The 23,675-nt window shown below is 37.3% G+C and overlaps 1 protein-coding gene across 1 annotated transcript; it reads left to right on the top strand.

Moving 5' to 3' along the window:
• The first annotated feature begins 4,873 nt into the window (after positions 1 to 4,873).
• Positions 4,874 to 14,231, top strand: LOC124144398 (trigger factor-like). Its single transcript, XM_048381307.1, has 4 exons — positions 4,874 to 4,954; positions 12,477 to 12,559; positions 13,490 to 13,594; positions 13,832 to 14,231. Exons 2-4 carry the CDS (start codon positions 12,553 to 12,555, stop codon positions 14,140 to 14,142), a joined length of 423 nt encoding a protein of 140 aa, XP_048237264.1. The 5' UTR covers positions 4,874 to 4,954; positions 12,477 to 12,552; the 3' UTR covers positions 14,143 to 14,231.
• The last annotated feature ends 9,444 nt before the right edge of the window (positions 14,232 to 23,675 follow it).

Below are 23,675 nucleotides of genomic sequence, written 5' to 3'. Positions count from 1 at the left end.
TCCCGAGGCAAGAGCGTTAACTGACTATAAAAGTCCAATATATGAAATAATATTTGGTATCGGGTTTAGAAAGAGGGTACCCAAGTCTTAAGTAGCGTATATGCTTACTTGTTCTGTCATAAGTCCATTCCTCTGCGAGAAAGAAGGAAGGGTTAACTTTGATTTCAAAGATTTCAAATAGCGTCGAGTGATTGGACCGATTAGACAGGGCATGCTTTCCCTTTTTTGGAAACCCCTGGTGGCATCACTGATTCTAAATCATCCATTAAAATGATTTAACCACTATTTTGCCATTCATTCTTAAAGTGGCCCATTTCAGTAGATGATCGAAGCTAAGTTATTCTCTGGCGATGACATTTTATATTTACGATACTTGCTCAAAAGTTGTTTGATCAGGGCTACGACATTAGTAGGGTAAAAACCTCCAGTTCAGCACAGACAATGGAATCCTCACTCATAAACAATGGAATCCTCACACTAAAACATCCTCAATCCTCGATCATAAATCCTCATAGGAAAACAATCCACAATCCTCGATCTCGAATCCTCACTGTGAACAATGCAATCCTCACACTAAAACAATCCTCAATCTTGAATCCTCACACTAAACAATCCTCAATCCTCGATCTTAAATCCTCATAGGAAAACAATCCTCAATCCTCGATCTCGAATCCTCACAGGAAAACAATCCTCCATCCTCAATATTAAATCCTCTCAAGCAATAACAATCCTCAGCAATCACAACGAGAAAGTGGAGCATTATAGGTTGTAATGTTCACAAACCTCAAAGAACAAGTCTCAAAAGAACAAGTTAAGCATGACAGTCTTCACCCCTCACATACTTCGCCTTCAGTAGAGCATGACAGACTTCAATCCTCAATGCTCACAAGTTTCACACAGCAAGTGGAGACGGACAGAACTCGAATATCTACAACATAATGACGTTAACACACTAACATGAGTGAGGTAAACTTCTATCCCTATCTTCAAATGAATGAAAACGTGACTCTTTCTATTAAATTTTAAACCAACGCATCCGATTTCGTTCCACAGTTTTCTGTTATAATTGTATGCAATTATCATTTTTGTTCACTCGTTCAAGAATTAACTACAATCGAAGAATTAGCTAATTTCATCCGTACACTTAAAATCTCAATTATTTCTCAATTTGAAGACGATAACACGTCCCATTTTAATTCTGGAAACCCAAAAGTCCAGAAACTCTACGGTCTTTTCCCAGTCTCTGTCAAAGGTATTTACAAAAATAAGCATGCTGTTTTCATGGGAACATACTTAAGAAGAAAAAATTTTAAAAAAAGGTAAAAAACTTTTTTAAAAAAAAAAATTTACACAATCTCGCCCTTGGGCGAGAATATTTTCCTTTACTCAAAACTCATGTTTTTGTTTCGCAAATACTTAACTTGTATTCCATCAAGTTTCATACACAATATTTAACTCATTTTAACTTAAATCAACGATTTTATAGCGATATTGAAATAGTTCGCCCATGGGCGAGAAAAAGGTTTGGCCCATGGGCGAGAATATTTTCCATTACACAAAACTTATGTGTTTGTTTCGCAAATATATTTTAATGCATTCATTCACGTATCATGACACAAAATTTAACTCATTTGAACTTAATTCAACGATTTTATAGCGATATTGAAATATTTCGCCCATGGGCGAGCAAAAGGCTTGGCCCATGGGCGAGAATATTTTCCTTTACACAAACCTAATGTTTTTGTTTCGCAAATACTTAACTTGTATTCCATCAAGTATCATACACAACATTTAACTCATTTTAACTTAATTCAACGATTTTATAGCGACATTGAAATAGGTCGCCCATGGGCGAGAAAAAGGCTTGGCCCATGGGCAAAAATTATTTTTCTTTACAGAAAACACATGTTTTTGTTTCGCAAATACATAATGTATTCCTTCAGGCATCATACACAAAATTTAACTCATTTTAACTTAATTCAACTCATTTTTGGCGTTATTAAAATATTTCGCCCATGTTTTCGTCAGTCCCTTTAAAGAATTAACTAATTGTTTACAAAGTATATTGTATCATGTGAAACACACTTTGTATTTATAATTACATTACTATTTTAAAAGGGCCTTTGGTTGGATGTTTCCTTTGCAGAAGTTTTACAAATTTCACCTTTTTTACATAGTGCAACGATCTTTAATGAACCCGGCCTTATCTCTCAAAACGTTTTGACAGTTTATCATACAAATTCATGCGCGTGTACACCAATTCATTGGCGTTATTTTTCAACGAAATAAAGTTTAGTTTGTTTCTTTTTCACTTCCCATTTTATGTCCCGTTAATACATCACACTGGGAAATTAAGTGACAATAGATATGCAATATACAGGTACACGTGCGCGTATTTATTTGGAAAAAAACCGATTCGTCTTTTATTGCAAAACGTCTAACTGAATATCTCACATTCTAACGAAATCTCGAAATAATTATTTCATTATATGCGGTGCGATGTTTACAGGCGATTGAGTGAATATTATGACACTAAAGCAACTTTTAAATGCATTGTCACTTTTGGTATGAAAATGGTAACAGTTCAGAAAAAGACAACAGCCTTCTTATGATAATTCCCATATTCTCATTAGTACGTTGTATCTAATTACAGTGTCGGTATTATTTACAGGTTATTCTACAATACCTGCTCTCGGTCAATTACGATCTACCACACCACGCGCGAATAAACAGTTATGCAGGTGTTGCTGTGGGCAAATACCTATCCTGTATATGCATATTTTTTTTGTGGATACATGTATTACATATTTTCGTTGATATACAATCTTCGCCCATGGGCAGGCCCATGGGCCACACTGGTGTAAATATTGAGTTTTTTAACTTTTTTTTTTCATTTTTTTTCTTCCTTAGTATGTTCCCATGAAAACAGCATGCTTATTTTTGTAAATACCTTTGACCGAGACTGGGAAAAGACCGTAGAGTTTCTGGACTTTTGGGTTTCCAGAATTAAAATGGGACGTGTTCGATACAATTAACTTTTTAGACGAAATTTACGAATACTTTTGTCGAAAATTAGAACCATCGATCGACATTTTATTATATCAAAGTAGATATCCTTTTCATTCACATTCCACACAAGTAAATGTTAACATACTAACGGACAGTGACACTGACGATACAGACTAAATTCATTCAGTCCGATGGTAGAGCACTCACTTATGAGGTATGTGTATTGATGGATTGATGGATTTCAACGATATACACTAAGAACTAACAGAACATAAATTTCATGGTTTAAGGTAAATAATTCGCTTGGAATATGTTTTAAAATGATATCACTTACAAAATTCAACTGATACAGAAATATTGTTCAAGAGAGCGAACTTTTGAGAGCTTATTGTCTAGATGTTAGCCTGTGTAAGAGAGTGGAATTTCCCCTCCCTAGCCTCCTCATCGGAAAAGAAGTTATATAGTCCTTTTTCCAAGGGAGGAGGTGAGGTGAAATTAGGTTTAACGTCGCGTCCAACATTATTGCACTTATATAGCGACATTCATGCACGTGTATGTGTGTGTGTGGCTGCTTGTACTAGTCCGGACTGATGCTGATTTATAGTGCTAGCTCACTGAGATACCATGCCGCAGTTTAACATGAATACCCCACTCAGACACAGTATGCTGACTCCGAGCCGACCAGTCCTTGTTTTAGCCCCTTAATGCCGAGCGCCAGACATGGTAACAACAAGTACCATCTTTTAACGTCTTTTTGTATGACGCGGCCCGGGATCGAACCCTGGACCTTCCGCTCTCCGGGCGGACGCTCTACCACAAGACCACGGAGGCGGTCTCCAAGGGAGGAAATTAGACTATATATCCCCTTTTCAGAGGAGGGGAGTTAGAGAGTAAATCCTACTCTCTCATATCGTCTATTATCGCAGGAGACATATAAATTAATACTCACCCGCTACAGAATCACAATACACGGTTTGCATAATCCAACAATGATATCTTGCACACTGATATTATGTTTTTGATAATCACTAATATTTAGTGTTTTAATGTTCACACAACACCGAATGTGTTTCTGTTTGTCCAAGAATGTTTTACAGGTTAGAATATCATGTAATATAGCCTGTTTTTCCATCCGATTTTGTATAAGGTTGTGTCTTATGTTATAATCATTTAACAAATTTAAAGTTGATTTTCCACAACATTGATTTTCTTAACACACAAAATTTCCAATTTGCTATTTTTTTCTGTAGTATCCGCAACACCTTTTAAACCAAGAGAATGTATTAAATCCGATTTATCCATATTAAAAGAAAAGCAAAAATATTGCACTGTCATCCCTTAACCCTGGAGTTTTCATGTGACTAAGTCCCACCCTAATCTCCTCAACAGTTGAAACATAATTAATATCTACAAAAATTGTTTATCATCGTGACTTTATCGAATCACCTCCAAACGGCAACAGGAGATACTAAAAGTAGTCATGAATGTGAGGCGTTACAAGGCGACTACTCTCTCTCTTTCATCAATCAGGGTTTAAAAGTAGTCATGAATATGAGGCGTTACAAGGCGACTACTCTCTCTCTTTCATTAATCAATGAACCCTGAACCTTTTTTCATATGGTTTTCAATAGCAAAAGAATAAAAAGTACTGATTTAACCCGCAACATATTCACGTTGGAAATACAAGTCTCTCACATATATGGCCGCAACAAAGAAAAAATATCGTTTTAATTTTACAAGAACCTCGCCCTTTTCTCACGAGGACGTATTTTTGAAACATGAATGTTCGAACTTGATAGCTCGGTCAAAGTATTGACTGTTTATGATGTTAGACTTCCTACAGTTATCGCATAGTTTGAAAAGACCGACATTAAAGCAAGTCTAGCTATCGTACTTCGGTACAATCTTGAAACGTAAATATTAAGAATGGTGTTGCTATAAGGAGGTAAGTATCTTATATTTTTAAGACTTTATTATCATAATGTAAATTAAACACATCTTTAAATATGTTAATTTACATACATGACATTAAGCTTTTGTGTGTGTGTGTGTGTGGGGGGGGGGGGGGGGGGGGGGGGAGTGGGGGTGTATTGTACGTGCGGTATAGCTTGATATATACCGCACTTATCATTTGACATATGTACGTCGCTATCAATTAACTTATCATAATGATATCATTCTGCATCATCACGTGAAACAATTGCTACATAATACGAACATGTATTACATCTGACAGCTTCTGAATAATGGTAGATACCGTAAAGGGTAAAAGTGTAAAATGATTAATGGAAGTCTTATATTGTTCTTTGTTTACATAGTCGCTACCTATTTCGTAAATTAGATATTTAACCATTGCATAGTATGTTTATTTTGGTATTGTAAAAAATATACATTTCTCAAATAAAATTCATATTCTCATTTCCTCTTCTTCTTTTTTTAATATTTCACGGTAATTGTTTCTTGTTATTCTAGAAATAGAACAAACCTGACCTGATTATTTCACTTGCATGCAGGTACGTGCGTACCCTCGGTTACAGGCCGGCAAAGCCACTTTTCGAAAATAGATAGCCCAAATTGATGTGGCTCTCGCGGCAATGGTTATGGTTGCGTGATTGTATAATGTGGCTCTCGCGGCTATGCTGTCAAAACATGCTTTGTGATTCTAACAGGTTACCGTATATAACAAAACAAGTCTTGTTTTCTCATTTTTTATTCAACAAGGATAACAGTAACATATTCATCAAAACTTTACATCGATGAATATGAATAGCATATGAATAGCATATGAATAGCATAATGGATTTAATGTCATTACTGCAGAAGAAAGGGGGTCGCCCACGTGGTCAGCATATTCCATGTGGCACTTCTTGGCAAGTTTCTTTATCTTGTTGTGCCACCCTTCCAGGTGATTGTTGGTACGGTGGCCTTGGTTTTCGAAATGGTTCCAAATCCCCAAGGCCCCTCCTTGAACCCAACTGGTTGTCACGTAGTCCATGAAGGCAGTCACTTTAGGGCCAGCAGGAGAGTCAGCGATGGCATCAAGCCACACATCATCCACTTTGTCACGAGGTACTAGAGGGAGGGCAGCAGCTCTTCACCTCCTCATCTTCCTTATAGTCCATCACCAGACCTTCTTTCTGTACCCTCCTCCAGATACATTGGGTGAAGTGAAAGAAACACCCTCTAACTAATGTCCCAGGAAAAACATCAGTCACGGCATTGTGAGCTGCACGTTCAAAGTCCAACTGAATTGTAAGTGGTAAACTCTAGACCTAGAATAATTACTAAACTACAAACAGGCCACACCAAACTAAATAATCACCGTAAAATAGCTAATCTACACACAACAGGAAACTGCCCGCATTGCAAACAACACGAAACACCAGAACACGTACTCATTCACTGCACACACTACCAAACACACCGAACAACGTTAACACTACAGACCACCCTAACTCTTAAAACGGGACTTACACTAATTTCAATCCTAAAACCACAAAATAAATTAGAAAAATTCAAAGCCTTAGGCATATACCTAATTAAAACAGGACTAATTAGTCGCATTTAAACCCCAAATAAAATATTAAAACCAAAACTACCTTATCTAACAACCACCCAACACACACAGCTCCCTTAGTTCGTCCCCCCACCCACTCTTGGCATTCTTTCCAAATTTCAAAATTACTATGTAAGCAACCCCTAAAGCCCCCCTCCTGGGTTGCACAAACTCACTTTCCCCTTTTTTGGAAACACATTAAATGGCCTGGTACGGGCCCGTGTGCGACATACGCTTGCAGTCGGAAAGCGCACGTTAATCTCCAATATAAGTAAGTAAGTAAGTACACCACGCTTGGTAATTTAAATGTGGGACACTCATTTAAAGGTATTCTAAAGAACACCACGCTAGTAATTTAAATGTGGGACACTCATTTAAAGGTATCGGTAATCGGATTAATTAATTAAGGTGAAATGCACTCAGCTGAAATGTGGCTCTACCGGCAATAGCCATTTCTGAAATGTGGCTCTCCCGGCTAGACACCGTGCGTACCCTCACATACACAATCTCATCAATCTTAATTGTAGGCGTGGTTTAGGTATTGGTGTCACTGTTTTTATATAATCATATCATTCTTCCCCGCCCTGAAGGCGGGTAGTATACGGGAACCGTTAATTTTGTAGCAGTATGTCGATATGTTGGTTTCAATTGAAATTTCAAGCCATGCAGTTACCGAAACGAAATATACAAATAATGTGCGTGAAATGTTGAGGCTATCTTTCTCAGCAATAAGAGATACTTCTAAAATCCGTCTTGCTATTCCGAAAGTTTCGTAATGCAGATAACCCATGAAATTTGTTCATTTTGTTTTAAAAGAGCTAAACAGGTTTAGGGAAATACATATCTCATTTCGCTAAAGTTAACCGGTCTATATTTTGTAAGAATAAACTATTGCGCATTGAGCGATTATCTCCTTTAGCTATAGGCGTAGTATAGACCTTTATCACTCACTGACCTTGCAATGCTGGTCATTGTATCTTATTCAAGCTGTATCACTGATCATGACAGTGAGTGATCATCTCCCTGACCCGAACAGCTCTATTGTGCACTGCCTTTGCAATTTATCGTATGTTATTCAGGAAGCCATCGAGAAACGTCCCGGGCAGGAATTTAGGTCAAACCTGTCACGTATGGTGGCCGAGAGGGGACATCGCTTTCTCGCTTTCTCGCTCTATCGCTTTCTCGCTTTATTCGCTCTCTCGCTCTATCGCTTTCCCGCTTATCGCTTTCTCGCTCTATCGCTTTCTCGCTTTCTCGCTCTATCGCTTCTTCTAATGACTAACTATAGTCATATGAAGGAATCGGGTGTTCTTTAACTGTTTTTGAATAGTATGTACTGTAAATCTTGAAATTAACGTTAAAGTTAAGCGTAGACATAATTACCATATTCGGACGTAATAAGCCCCCAGGGCGCTCTCAAAGTAAGAATATTATTTTGGTGGAAAAAAAAGTTGAGTTGAAAGATAAGTTTCGTGGTTAATGCTGACAGCCTGAAACGTTTATGTACGAAAGATATATTTTTCCCGAATTTAATTGCCCATAATTAAGTGTGCATATAACCCACGAGTGCGTATTATACGCGAATAAATAAGTCTTGAATACATTAATCAATCGAAAGGGGTGCTAATTGGGATTGTTCACTAGCCAATATATTAGCAAATATCGCCGTGTGCGTTTATTAGAGCGCGGCGCTTATTACGTCGAATACGGTAGTATATACTTTGCATTATGTCTCAGAAATGACTGTTGATAAGACGGCCTCACTGAACACTTTGAATAGCGGAAATACCAACTTGAATATAAAACCAATCAACTATCTCTTTCCACATTACGGTTACTGAGAACAATATGTCATCCAAAAACTAGAAATTACATAATGGACATCCGGTAGTATTACCATTGCTTGGGTGAGAACTTCCACTTTGATGACATCTACACCCGCAAACAGAATAAACAATGATATAAGCGTTGTTTTTAGGAAAACACTATTGCTTTTTAGGAACTACCTACTACTCAGCGCTATTGAGCGGTGTTATTTGCTATTTGTTTTGATAACTTGGCCAGGGGGCGGGGGAAGCAGTAGCTAAATAGGACCATAAATCAATCAAATTCTGTTTTTACGCAGAAATACCTGGATTGTTATAAAAGCACATATGTCTGTACTGTCAAATCATATTTAAGTAGATAGTGAGAAAATTTCAACACTCCGTCCTTAAGTAGAATTTGAAATGCGACTGGATAAATCTCAGTTCTCTTTTATGATTAAAACCCACATCAGCGCCCCCCCCCCCCCCCCCCCCCCCCCGCGCGCGCACACACACACACACTGAGGTCAGGTTTAACAATTCATTAATGTTGCTTTACGTATATACTATTTATCGTAAAGAAACACAACGCATGCGACCAATATCGTGGCCAAGAGGGAATATTACTATACCGCGAGAAAGCGATAGAGCGATAAAGCGAGAAAGCGATAGAGCGAGAAAGCGATAAAGCGATAGAGCGAGAAAGCGATAGAGCGAGAAAGCGATGTCCCCTCTCGGCCACCATAGTCACGCGCACTCCATCTTTCAACTACACATTGCTATTGCAATATATTGTTCAAACACGATTAAAATACCAGGTTTCTATAAAGTATGACTTTTTAATGAACAACACATGTAAAACAACGGGTTTGATATGAGAAATTAGCTGTCTTAATAATCGCATGTATGGGGCTTGCTGTGCATAGTTGAGCACAGTATTGTTTCAAATACTTCACTGTATGTAATGTATGATTCATACCGGTTCATGAGTCAGTTTACGGCTCTGCATGGTTTATTGCTTTGACAGTATTTTTAACTTCCGGCAGAGATTGTACACCCGTATACGTTCTTTGCTTCTGGATACATAGGTTGGGCTGTAGTTAGCAATTATTTTCCAAAAAGATTATACGGTTGCATGATATATTCACGATGTTTGGGTTGAACATAGTAACATTCTTCTAAACATACTTCAAATCTAAACTTGAAGCAATCACAACACAAACCCAGTTAACCAAACGGAACCGTACACAGGAGTGAGTGAGTGAGTTGGGTTTAACGCCATTTTGAATAGTATTCCGTGTCAGCTTGATGTAGGGGGGAATTCCGAAGTGATGCAGGTTTTAGACGTTCACCACTTTGGTGAAGCCAACGAGCAAGGGTTTTGTGCTGACAACAAAATCAGGGCGATCCGGGATTCAAACACACTGTCATAGGTTTCTGGCGTGCCCAAGGGAGACAACACTGCATAGCGAATTGCAGCGCCTTCGGCGACTGGGCCAACCGTGCCCCCGTACGCAACAAAGATGTTTTAGATGAGATATGTATTGCGTAACATTCCATGAAGAAACAGTGGCAATATTACACTATCACAAACTACAAAATACATGCACAATAAACGACAAATATAAAACACAGGTACATTCAACACACAAAGGAGGTACATTATAACAATTTTATTTCAAAACAAGGGTATTAGAATAATATGAAAACAATATGAGAATTGAGCAAAACTATGGTAATGTTGTACATACAAGGAATTTGTTTGTTATTGTTGATATGATAACAGATCTTGGAAGTTGTTTCTGGATAACTGTTGGTAAAATTATTAAGAACTGTTCCTTTTAACAGAGTGTACCAAATTCTCTATCATGATTGAGAATTGTCATTCTCTATCTTGGTTGTATTATGTAAGACAGTGCGTAGTGTTGTTCATCTTCTGAGACATCACATGTTTCACAGAAACGTTGATTCAATGGGTTGGTGTTTTTGTATATCTACCAATTTTCAATTTTGAGTTTGTGATTACTTAAACCAAGTTTTGAGAAAAGTGACCTATGACCTTTGTTTTTACAATATGTAAGATATTTCTCAATATTTATAGATGTCTTGACCAAACTGGGTGTTCTTAAAGGGGAAGTGTACACGCAAAAATCACTTTCTTTCTTTTTCTAAACAAAACGCAATTTTAGAGTTAGTTAGTATCTGTGTTTGAAAATATACACTCATTTTTTTCACAGTGAAAGTAGGAAGCTCACAATAGTGTGAAAATGATATGCCGTTATGAGGCCTTCGTTTTTCGAGCTAAACAGGCCTGAGTTATCCCCCTTAGATTATGACGTAATTGGTGCCAATTCAACTGGGCCCCTGTCTATTCTGAACGCAAAAGATATCAAGTACAAGTTTTCGGTAAAACAACATGGCCTACGACACACTCCGGCGCAGTGGTGACTCAGCATAACACTATGCTGGCTGGCATCTGAGACGCTAGAATCACACACCTGTACCTACACCACGTGAAGCGGATCTAACATCCGTCATAATGTTTATCAATTGGCACCAATGACGTCATATTGCAAGGGGCATAATCCATGGTGTTTTTGTTATGGAAATAGAACACTTGGTAAATGTGAAAAATATAAATCGTTTTAATGCAAAACATATGTTAATTACTTGTGATATTTTTATTTTTTTGTCTATGACACTTCTAGGTTAACACTTTTATTGTGGAAAAAGTACAAGAAAATTAGGTTAATTTCCGTGTGAACTTGCCCTTTAACATGCTACCAGATGAATGGGAATCCATTAATGAATACGTGAATTTTTACATTTAAACTGAGGTTTTATTTACAGTGGATTTACTACAATTTTTGTGTTTACTATTTAAACAGTTTGTTTTATTTATCCCAACCAACATTTTGACCAGAAATATTGATATTTGCGACAGAAGCATATTTTAGAATGACATTAAATTTTGTTGTTGTGTCATCTATATAGGACTTGGAATCAATTATTTTTTTATTGGTACCTATAGTGGATATATATCAAGTTCTGCCTGACAGGCCCAGTTTTCGTGCCTGGGTTTTCCTTGTGCTGACCATTTAAAGACACTGTTTCTTTTATTGTGCTTTCCAAATGTAACTACATTAATAACAACCAATTTGTACTTAACACGAATTCTCTCCTCCCATAGCTTACACTTCCTTGCTCTGCACATAGCATTATATTGCGGGGAACAATTGATGCTCTGCAGCAATCTTTACTTGTTGTTCTATACCCCATATTATTTAGTGTAATGTCTGTTATTCATTAAAGATCTGTCTCCGAACTGTAAACATCGCCAACCATGTTTACCCTTATAGTTTGCATATCCATGCTATCTCTCGGTTCGGGGACAACTTTCCCATGTCATCAAAAGTCCAGCACACTTATTTGCACAACGGGACAAACACCTCTCCAGCACACCCGAGTCGGCGTATATCGCACCGTTTCCGTTATGTTCGTTCGAGGGTCCCCGGTCTCGGTTGTGAGTGAGTGTGTGAGTTAAAATTTATAGTCACATCGGCAGTATTTCAGCCATATCGTGACTACCAAAAGTTATACATAATATATATATTTAAACAATAACGGCCTGTCAACAAAGGACAGTAAAATACCTAGATGATCACAGAATATTATTTAAAACTAGTATACAACCATAAAAAGATGTCACTATACCTAACGATACAATATAAAAAAAGGCTATAGATCGCCAGCAACTGAAGATAGATCACCTCACTGGGGACCATGGGGACTTACAATACTTTTGCTACCTGCATGGACCCCAGCAGGATTTACACCATCCCTTCAGGTGTTGGCGATGGCTGACACAATTAGCTGAACATTAAAACAACACACATTCTACGATTAAAAACGTGGTATCAAATAAATACATTTTGAAAGACGTGGTGTTACATACCCTCTCAGGGGTCTCGGTTGTGCTGGAGAAGGAATATTTCCCAGAGTTGAAGGTATGTTATCTGCTTCATTCATTTTTAACTTATCTAATATCATTCATACATTCCTTCATGCAAATTGATTATTATAAATTGTTTATTATTTTATTTCAGAAAATCATAGGACATGACATAACATGCGAAACACTGTATGCTGATTTCAACATCTTGGTGAACGGGCTCATGTGTCATGGAAGGTTATGTAGCTGTCTATAGAAAAACTTATCTTACACTTTCTAGTGAAAACTTCGGAAGAAATTTGACTTAGTTGCACCATGCTTTCTGCCATGTATCTTACTACATGAGACCTGGAAGTAGATTTTACGTACGACTCATTTTCTGTCTCGTTACTATTGGAAACCTAATAATTCATCCAGTTTTGTTTTATGTTGATTTCACTCTAAGTTGTTGACTAACATTTTTTACATATTTTTTTTCTGGTTTCAGGAATAAATAACACTAACTTAGACGCTTCTACTACTACCACAATGTTACCTATAATATCAGTAACCTATTCTCCGACTTCCTACACATCTCGCTCTACTCCGCATATGCTTTCCACTTCCAACACTGTCGCTTCTACTATTTTACCACATGCACCAACACATACGACAGCTCATACACCGACTCACTCTACAACGCTCACTTCTATCCCAACTTCAATCTCAACTGTGCTCACTCCCCACTTCCTACGTCGTCGCATCTGCTATTTTACCTCTCGCATTAACACATACGACAGTTCATACACCGACTCTCTCAACAACGTTCACTTCTAATTCAACTTCTATCTCAACTGCACCGCTCACTTCTAATTCAACTTCTACAACTGCATCAACTATTACTTCCGACACCATAGTAACCACATCAAGCAGCGTTATTGCAGATATAGTTATTATTCCTATTGGTTTTTGTGTTTTATTAATGGGTTGTTTTATATATCAAATAAGAAAGAATAAAAACGTTTCACCTCTCAATAATACCTATGAAATGGAACAGATGATCACACAAATGTAGATCATCTTAGTTAAAATCATTTAATGTAAATTTAATGTAGATAGATGTCAGTATCATTTATAAGTAACCCCCCTCTTCACACAACACCCAACCTCTTCCCAACACCTTTTTAGCACGCCTCCCTAATGACTACGACCGCAACAACACCTATGACGATGATGACGACGATGACGATGATGATGATGATGATGATCTTGATGGCGATGATGATCTTGATGGTGAGTTTATTTTTAATCAATGATGATGTTGAGTGATATATTCACAATATCATGTAACTAATTTATGAACTAAAAAAAGATTTGCATTTATTTAGGAAAAGTAACTAATTATATGATGTTGAGTGACATATACAAAATATCATGTCACTTATGAACTAAATTTTATCTAATTTTTTTTTGCATTCATGCAGTAAAAGTAACTTATGAACTATTTTATCTAAAAATTGTGCATTTCAGGAAAAGTAACTACAAAATTGGTTTTGATGCTGATGATGATGTTGTGCTTCCCCGTCTGCATTTTATATCGTAGAAGACACAAAGCTATCAGTATGTCCGCTCCATCCGATGCGCCACCATCTGCACGATCCGACGAGCTACCATCCACATCATCCGACGAACCACCATCTGTATCATCTGGCGAGCCTCCATCCACACCATCCAACGTAACACCCAGACGATCGCTGCCATGCACACCAAAATGTTCACATCTTCGAAGTGAAAGGCGCATGATGAGACTGGGGGCATCCTCCGGTATTGGAGATGGTTGATGAGAGTGCTCTCTAGACCATAGGTCGTATGGACATCATATGTACATTGACACTAAGCACATATTTCTTGATTTTGTAACGTGAAATAAACCTGAATCCACAATGTTTTGTTTTTGTTGTTGTCTTTAAAGTCTACTCTTGTGTAAAAGTAAAAGTCAAAGAAAGTCTATGTCTTTCGCAGTGTCCTGCATCTTCAAAATAATAATATTTTCGAAAAAACTTTCTTTAACTTACGCTTTCACATAATAACCAAGATATGTGCGGATGGAATGGAGATAACTAGGAAGCACATTAGGTACGATACACTACGGGGAGTACTCGTGTCGACATGACTTTGTTTCACACGACGTTGCACACGAGAAGCCTCTCTTTGCACAGCAATAACATATAACATACTGTCTAAGGGAGGTTACTCGTGAGTGACCTCCCTTAGACCGTTCATTTCACAACATAACATATAACAATTTTATTCATGACAATTTTATTCATGGAACATGGGGGCGGGTACACATAATGAATGGATACATCCTCCAATTGGCTGCTGGCACCATCGAATTACTGTTTGCGTGGTGTATCTGAAAGAAAAATACAGATTTGAAATAAATAACTTCAAAAGCTTATGTAAACACAAACTCACTTATATTTGACACTAAGATAATTGTGGTAAATTTTCCACAAAATTATTTCCTAAATATTTCAAACAATTTTATAAACTTCAAATACTATTTCTTAAATAACTTAATTATTATAAAAACAATCATGATAGAATAATATTTCTACAGTAATTGTATTACTCTCAAGTTTTAACCAAATACTATTACAATAATAATTTTTAAAAGTATTTCCTAGAAAAGTTTTAAATGTGGTAAACTTTTATATTTTATAAACTTCAAAAAAAAATTCTCAAATAACTTTTAGATTTAATTATGATAAAAATAATTATGATAAAATAATTTACTTTGAAAAATCTTTTATCTCAAAAATAGATTTATTTATTATAAAAATAATTATGATAGCATAATATTTCTACAGAAGTTGTAATAATATTGATTTTAAGTTTTAACCAAACACTATTACAATAATAACTTTTAAAACTATTTCCTAGAAAAGGTTTTAGTTTTGATAAACAATTTTATAAACATCAAAACTATTTATTTAATTATAATAAAATAATTTACTTTGAAAAATCTCTTTCCTCAAAGAAAGATTTTAGTTTAAATATAATAACTTCATAGCAGTGTTCTTCATAAACCTCACACAAATGAATTATGTCCTAAATAAGTTTTAGATGTAATTGTGATAAAAGTAATACTTCTACAATTGTAGTTTATGATAATAGGATACTTACCAACACGTGCATAGGGTGTGGATCGGTTGACTCTACCACCAGCAGTGCTCCCCGCTGCTCCACTCGCACCTACTCTCATCATTGTAGGTGTTGTTACCAGAGGGTATGGGACGGTGGAGGGGGGAAGCATCCCTCCAACATTTCCAACACCTGCATTGTAGTTGTTAACAGTCACCTCTGGAACAGGTGGGGTGTCAGGTAGTTCCATCTCAAGTTCCATATCTTCCATTTGCTGAATGTATAAGTCTCTCTCATCCAGCAGCTTCCGAAAGACCCCCGCCTTCAAGGAGACAGACTTTTTCTCCCCTTTGGCATTCCAGTTCATTAGATGAGCATAGACTTGACCATTGGAAACGTTGATAGTCAAGTAGTTCTTGTGAGCAAATTGGGTAGTGTACACTGGTGAAGACATGATGTCACAGAGTTGTTCTGTTCGCCAGAAAGTTTCAGATCGGACAGATCATAGAACACACAAAGTACTTGATTGAGCAGTACCTGAAAGCTATGCATCAAATACTTACCACAATAGACGAGTATGAAGGAGAACATTCCAATTTGAATATAGCAGAAATCGTGTTGATGAAACTAACCCTTACACAATTCAAACCTTTCAAAGGTGGGAGTTACATTCCACTACCGAAAGGTCTTGCATATAAAACCAGAAGTATCATCTACATCAAAAATGAAGATGAATTGTGTTTCCTGTACTCTGTGTTAGCCAAACTCTATCCAGCAAACCGCAATAAAGAGAGGGTCACCCATTATGAGCCTTATGTCAATCGGCTTCAATTAGAAGGCTTTACCTTTCCTATGACTTTGAAACAAATCCCACACTTTGAAGAAGTCAACTGATTGTCCATTAACGTGTATGGATACGAAGATAACACTTTGTTTCCACTACTCATCAGCAATGTGCATGATATAGACGAACGTAGACAGATAGATATGTTGTTACTTTCACAAGAAAATGAACCTGAAGATTTTGAAGGTATCTTAGGTATGGAAGGTGATGAAGATATGGAACTTGATAAGACACCAGACACTCATTACTGTTTAATCACAAATTTGAATCGTCTGGTCAGAACCAAAACTCATGATTATCTTGTGTATATTTGCAAAAGGTGTCTTCACCACTGTTCTAATATGACAAGTTTGCAAGCGCACAAGACTTACTGCTTTGAAAAATGTCAAACAGCCATCTTACCAAAACCTGAGGAAGCCCTGTATCAGTTTGGTTTGCGCTTGCAATCAAAAACAGAAAGAGCTAAATTCCTCATTGTGGCTGATTTTGAAAGTTTATTGATACCAGAGGACAATCATGCTATGCGTATGAATAAACATGTGCCTTCTGCTTATGCTTACAAAGTGGTGTGCTCAGATGAACAATATTCCAAACCCATACAATCTTATGTAGGTAAAGAAGCATCTGAACACTTTATAGAACACATTCTGAAAGAGTATCATGAGATTATGACTTTATTTGACTCTGTTAAATCTATGCAATTAACACAACAGGACCGACTACAGATAGCAAACACTACTCATTTTGGGATATGTAGAGGTGTTTTAGGGAAAGACAGGGTGTTAGATCATGATCACTTGAGTGGGGCATTTAGACATGTCTTGCATAACAAGTGCAATTTCCAATTGAGAAAAAAGGTCAAAATCATGTTACACAATAGTAAACGGTATGATACACACTTGATTCTGGAAGCTGGCCAAAATTTTGGGAAGAGAGACATTCAAGTCATTCCTCATAAATCTGAACAATTTCTATCCTTCACTTTTTCGATTCTTTAAAATTTTTGCAAGGTTCACCAGATACATTGACCCAAAACCAACTGAAAAGAGGTGTTCATTCCTTTGTCTATTTGAAAGAAGAGTTTCCTCACCATGTAGGTATGTTGACTCGAAAGCTTCCCTATCCTTATGAACGCATGGCTTCATGGTACACCTTACAGGAAACCTCACTCCCTTCAAAAGAAGCTTTCTACAGCACACTCTCTGATGAAGACATCAATGATGAAGATTATGCTTTTGCTCAAGAGTTGTGGCATACTTTTCATTGTCAAACCATGGGTAATTTTACACGATTGTATGTATGTGTTGATGTCTTGTTGTTGACTGACATTGTTGAGGCTTTCCGAACAGGCTGTTTGACAGATTATGGTCCCGACATCTGCCACTATTATAGCATGCCTGGGTTTTGTCTCGATGCTGCTATGAAAGTCACAGGTGTCGAACTGGATTTGTTCACTGATGTAGATTCCTACAATTTCATAGAATATTCTATTCGAGGAGGAACAAAATATGCCCATAGCAACAATGAATTCATGTCTGATTTTGATCCATGCAAAGAGACTTCTTATCTCATGTATTATGATGTGAATTCTTTGTATGCAACAGTCATGCTAGAACCCCTTCCTCTTGGTCAGTATCAGTTCATGGAGCCTAGTGAATATGCTACCATTGACTGGACAAGCATGGACGTACAAGGGGATACAGGCTATATTTAAGAAGTGGATCTGCTGTACCCCACCTATTTGCACGAAAACCACGCTGCCTTACCTATGGCACCCACTCATGACAATATTCCTTTCGAAGACCTTTCTCACTATCACAAAGAGTTACTCAGCCAGTTTCAAACACCTACCAAAACAGGTAAAGAAAGAAAACCAAAAGCTTCAGGGAAAAAAATGTTTGCCACTTTGAAAGATCGTTTAAACTATGTGGTGCATGTCAAAACCCTACAGTTGTATTTGAGGTATGGCTTAGTCCTTCAACACATACATAGAGTGCTCAAGTTTGCTCAAGCCCCATGGTTGAAACCTTACATTTAACTCAATTTGAACAGACGCAGACAGGCAACTGATGTCTGTAATAAAGACCGTACAAACTTATGAACAATTGTGTCTTTGGACGGTTTTGCATGAACAAAAGAAAACACAAAACAATGCATTTAGTGACTAAAAGAACTCAATTGCTCAAATATGCAGCAGAAACAAATTTCAAACAGGTGAGCATATTTTCCAAGGACGTGGTGGCAGTAGAAATGAACAAAGTGAGTGTTCATTTAGATCAACCTATTGCAGTTGGTTTTACCATTTTAGACCTAGCCAATTATGAAATTCTCTCTTTCTATTATGATGTCATGCAACAACAATATGGACCTGAACGGTTGGACTTGCTCATGACTGACACAGACAGTCTCTTTCTACACATCCATGCCCCTCCTCATGAACCTTTGCTTGATCCCTACACATTCATGAAACGCAATTTGCATTTATTTGATACTAGCAATTATCCTCTCAAGGATCCGTTGTATTCAGAACACAACAAAAAGGTGACTGGTAAAATGAAAGATGAGGCTGCTGGAGAAATCATATTAGAGTTTGTGGGGTTGAAAAGTAAAATGTATTCATTTCTGACACAAAAAGACACAAAGAGCATTGTTGAAAAAAAGGCTGCCAAAGGTATCAAGAAATCAGTCATCAAAAGGAAGCTGACACATGACATGTACAAAACATGTCTCTTCACATCCAAAGCTTTTGCTTGTTCTTTTCATCTCATTCAATCACATAATAATACATTATACACTGAGAAACAGTGTAAAGTAGCTCTCACACCTTTAGATGATAAGCGATATTTGTTAGAGGATGGTTTTGTGTACCTTATGGATAATCACCAAACTAAAAGCAACTTTGGCTGACACATTGGAAGGTTTGGAAGGCATTGCACACCTCAGGTACCTGATTTGCATTTCATTCAAAATCAACACACAGTTTAGTTTTTTTAACTTGCTCATTCTTGAATTATTCACTTACTTTCTATTTTTATGTTTTCGGAATGGATGACAATATGACAAGACAATATCACTACCATAGCTTTAAATAAATGTTTGTGAGTAATTCTCTTACTCTTTTTTTTCTTCTTCTTTTTCTTGTTTTCAGAAAGAGCACAAGTATAGCACGTCAATATGTCTATCAGGTCATAGGTTCCAACAACCAAGTGACATATGAAAGCTTGAACATATTCAAGAGGCGTGAAGATGCACAAAAGGCTGGTCTAAGATGGATAGGGAGAGTTGGCAGACAAATGGACAATGGAGTATCCACAATGCAGGACCTGAGACCTTATAATGTGACAGTACACAGAGTCTATATCAGTAGACAATGGCTTTCATCTCATAATGATAAGCCACTGTTTGAAGGTGTTCTAGAGACAATCTACCTTGATGAGCTTCAGAGAATGGTACGGAAGTTATGTAATGACAACTGTTATCAGGGTATGAAACTCCCAAAAATTTCAGCCTGACCACAGGACTGGCTAGCTGAAATACTTGCCAGCCCTGACCAAAACCTGCCTGCCCACTATAATCATATGTTTCTCAGGATAAGCTTACGGGATTTCTTTTTGGTTACATTTTATCATTCATCTTTACATGTGAATTCATGATTATCATCGGGAAATATTTAGAATATTGTCACATATGAAATATAACCCGACCGTCGGGCAGGGGGATTTGAAAATCTGGCAGGCCGAGTTGAAATCAACCCGTCTCGGACGGTCGGGCAGGCAGGTAGGTATTTCGAACACTGCTGTTATGGATGTCAAGTGGACCACCCCTCACAAGTGCATCAGCAATGCATCATGTGGTTAAGCAATGAGGTTGTGGATGTATATTTTGATGATGCATTACATGCTCTACCACATGCTCAGGTTTTAGAAAAAGCCAGGCATGAGATCAGAGGTTTTATGATACCTCTTGTTATGAGAGTATAGACTTTATGCATGACATTTTCTTTTCTGATGAAAGAAAAGAGAAGTTTAAATATCAGCTTCGCATAAAAATGAACATTGAATAGATGATTGCGAATAAAAGGCTGTAAAATACCTGTGCAAACTGTATGTTCCTTTCTTTGATGATATTGATGTTGAATAAAAGATAAATAACAAAGAAGTTGATGTTTTCACCCACAGCATACGAGTTTATTAAATAGTAATAGAAGTTCTTACACATATATATTATATCTTGCAAGAAACATTTACAAAGATTCAAATTCTTTAAAGTGTTTTCTTCCTGGTACACCTTTGATGACTCGTTGTTTAACATAAAGAGTTTTTTCTTTTGAGGTTTTCTTCCTTGGTTTGAACAATAGATGATTGGGAACGTTAAACTGTTTAAGAAGTTGGTGAAACATTGAGTATCCAGTAGGTGCAGAACCCTGATGCAAAATAGCAAAACGAATGAGTTCTATAACATTAGTCTCTGGTACTACATTTCCTTGTTCAGTCAAAAGTTCAAATTGTGTATTGAAGTTCAGTTTCTCCTTGACACGCCTCCATAATTTCATTAGCTAACCAATCCTTTTACTAGATTTAACACCACACAAGAGTTGACTTAAAAGATGCTCTGTGGTGTTCACTTCCACAACATCCTCCTTGGGTTTAACCTCTGCATTTATAGGAGACTGATTATTCAGAGTCTGTGGTGTCTTCTGTGTCTGTGTTGTTGTCTGATGTTCCTGACAAAGAGTCATCTTCGTCTGAGCTTGCTGGTCGTCCACCATACGTTGGTAGGTGTCTCTGGACAGAAGCACCATTGCTTTGCTCATGATGTAAGTAAGTTCTCATGGGCAAGATAGTATGTTGCTTCAACAACAGCTCCTGCTTTGCACCATGCCTGAATGTCTTGCCTGTCAAAGCTGTAATGTTCTGTTTGTTGCGATGAAGACGTCTTTTATCTCTATCAGACACTGGAATGTTGGCTTTCAAAATGTTCAACAATAAGGTGCTAATAGCTTTCATTTGATCTCTGGAAATATGTTGAAGTAAAGCCTTTCTCTGCTTGGTATAAGCCTCCTGTAAGGTTTGTAGAAAAGGTAGATATTGCTATAGTAAGTGCCCCATCCTGCTTCACTGAGGTGTTACAAGTGAATGTAAACGTTCACCTACTTTGTCTGTATTTAACCCTGATTGTGTTGTGGTATTGGGTTGATCAATCATGTGTAGGTACCTGCAGTTGGGAGACAACCGGAAATGTTCTGTCATAGGATCATCCACAGGTATCCACTTGTTCACTCTCAGTTGACACATGAAGCAATACAGTTTGTTTCATCTGAAGAGGCCAATTAGTAAACGATTTTAATCTGTCAGAGTACTTAAATCCATCAGGATATGATGGTGTAACCCGCTCTCCATCCGTAGTAAAATTATCAAATCGACCACATACATCCATTGTAGAATAACGAGGTAAGCTGCTGCTGCTGCTGTTTATTCCTCAATGGTACCAACTCAAATGAGATATCTCATGTCTTATTGGTATGATTTATATGGTTTCTTATTTCGGAATATATACTGTACATACTTCCACTGCGCAAACGTCCATATTGAGGATCGGCATAGGGAGAGGCATCAATCATGAGGTATCCAAATTGTTTACCACGTACAACATCTTGAAAGGCCTCATTAAAATATTTAGCCTGTCCAGATAAGATTTGGGACACCATAATCTATATTTTCATGAGCTGATCGGGGGTTACTCAACAAGACGAAATAGTGGGTGTTGAGAGAAATGGTGCGGTTACACTCTCCTTTCGGAAAAGCAGACTGTTGTATGTTAATCACACTAATACCCCAATGATGAGACAGGGTTGTGTAAAGATTCAACATTAATTCACTTTTACAAATACTCATCATTAAATCATCTGTCACCAGCAACATGTTGTGGTCTGATTGTGTGGACCATGACTGTAGTTGATTTTCGGAAGGGAGGCCTTCATGAAACTGAATATGATCCACAGTATCTTGCATCTCTCCAAACAGGTTCTGCCATACTCCATAACAGTACACAATAAGATTTGGGGCTTTGTCAAACATGAGATCAGCTTCTTCTAACAGTCTTTTCACCCACATAGTTTTCCCTGAGGAAGATCCACCAATCACCGATAGGATGGCGGGTGTTTGGAAAGGCAACAAGCATGACACGGTGTTGTTTGTTCAAAGTTCAGTGTACAACTGTAAGTTGTATGCATTGGGAAGCAATATTTAAATCAGTTCAATAAATAACACAACAACATTGTTCCCTAAAGCTAATTTTTATTTTTTATTTATTTATCTGAATAAATGCATAGTAATCATTATACATAGAGATGACAGGAAGGTGTACAATATCTAAAATAAGAACAGATAAATGTAGAGACATAGGCATCATTGTCATACAGTTGTTTCGTGTCAAATTTTTGTACAAAGTTCTGTAGTGTTACATCCAACTTGACTTCACACAATAAAAAGTACAAAGCAAAAAATCCCCAAGTCTGGGTATTTGTCGATTGCAGTGGTTGTACATTATGATAGAAATGTGATACATAAGACTTTAAATACCTGACAAAAACAGAATCTACCGGTTCAGCTAAGCTATCAAACAGTTCAGCAGTGTTGCCTTTGATATACAATGCTATCCAGTGACGTCCTCTTTGATGAGTAAGGTCTGTATTGACAATAAGTCCCACACCTCATGTTAACATGTTTTTGCTAAGTCTCGGTAGAGTATCTTTGGCATACACTCCAAAGACATGTTTCCTTAATACTGGCTCATATTGTTTAGCACACAAGAGCTCAGAGGATTTCATTGTTGTTGTTGTTGTTGTTCCTACTTGACAAACACGTTCCTGGTCTTGTCAACGTCAATGAGAGAATTTCTTTCACTCATGACAATGCAGCTTAGGGTGTGTGCAAGTGCTGATTTGAACTCAATCTCCAACCGAGTGCTTCCTGATTTCAGTAGATTCAAATACTCAGATTCACTGCACACTGTATCAATATCAAAAAAAAAAAGGGCACTCCCCAGCAAAAAGTCACTTCTGCTGATAGCATTTCCTGTATTCTTCCTCCACAAACATAATCCATCAAACATGTTCACATAGCTCTCAATGTCACCTGACTGGGTTGGTCTTCCAGGAACACTGACTCCGTTGATGTAGAGACTGATACTTTTCAACATAGAAGATTTGAAGTTGTAGGGGTTACCATTGTAGGAAGCATTTAAACTGCTACTGTCCACAAAGCCTACAATATAACGGTTGGCGATTGGATTGCTCAATCCATCAATGGTCGCAGTCAGCTGAGTGCTCGGAATTGAGGTTACTTTAACCTCACTCTTGGTATATGGAAAGAAAGCATTAGA

Source organism: Haliotis rufescens, unplaced genomic scaffold (genome assembly GCF_023055435.1).
Source record: "Haliotis rufescens isolate VD_foot unplaced genomic scaffold, xgHalRufe1.0.p SCAF_37, whole genome shotgun sequence".
Lineage (NCBI taxonomy): Eukaryota > Metazoa > Mollusca > Gastropoda > Lepetellida > Haliotidae > Haliotis > Haliotis rufescens.
Note: the sequence above shows the minus strand (reverse complement) of the source record. Positions and strands in the feature narration are given on the sequence as shown.

Bases quoted from the DNA above. Each gene is read 5' to 3' on its own strand.
- LOC124144398 (XM_048381307.1), top strand. The intron at 13,595-13,831 runs GTGAGTTTATTT...TGTGCATTTCAG, and splicing joins TGGCGATGATGATCTTGATG to GAAAAGTAACTACAAAATTG.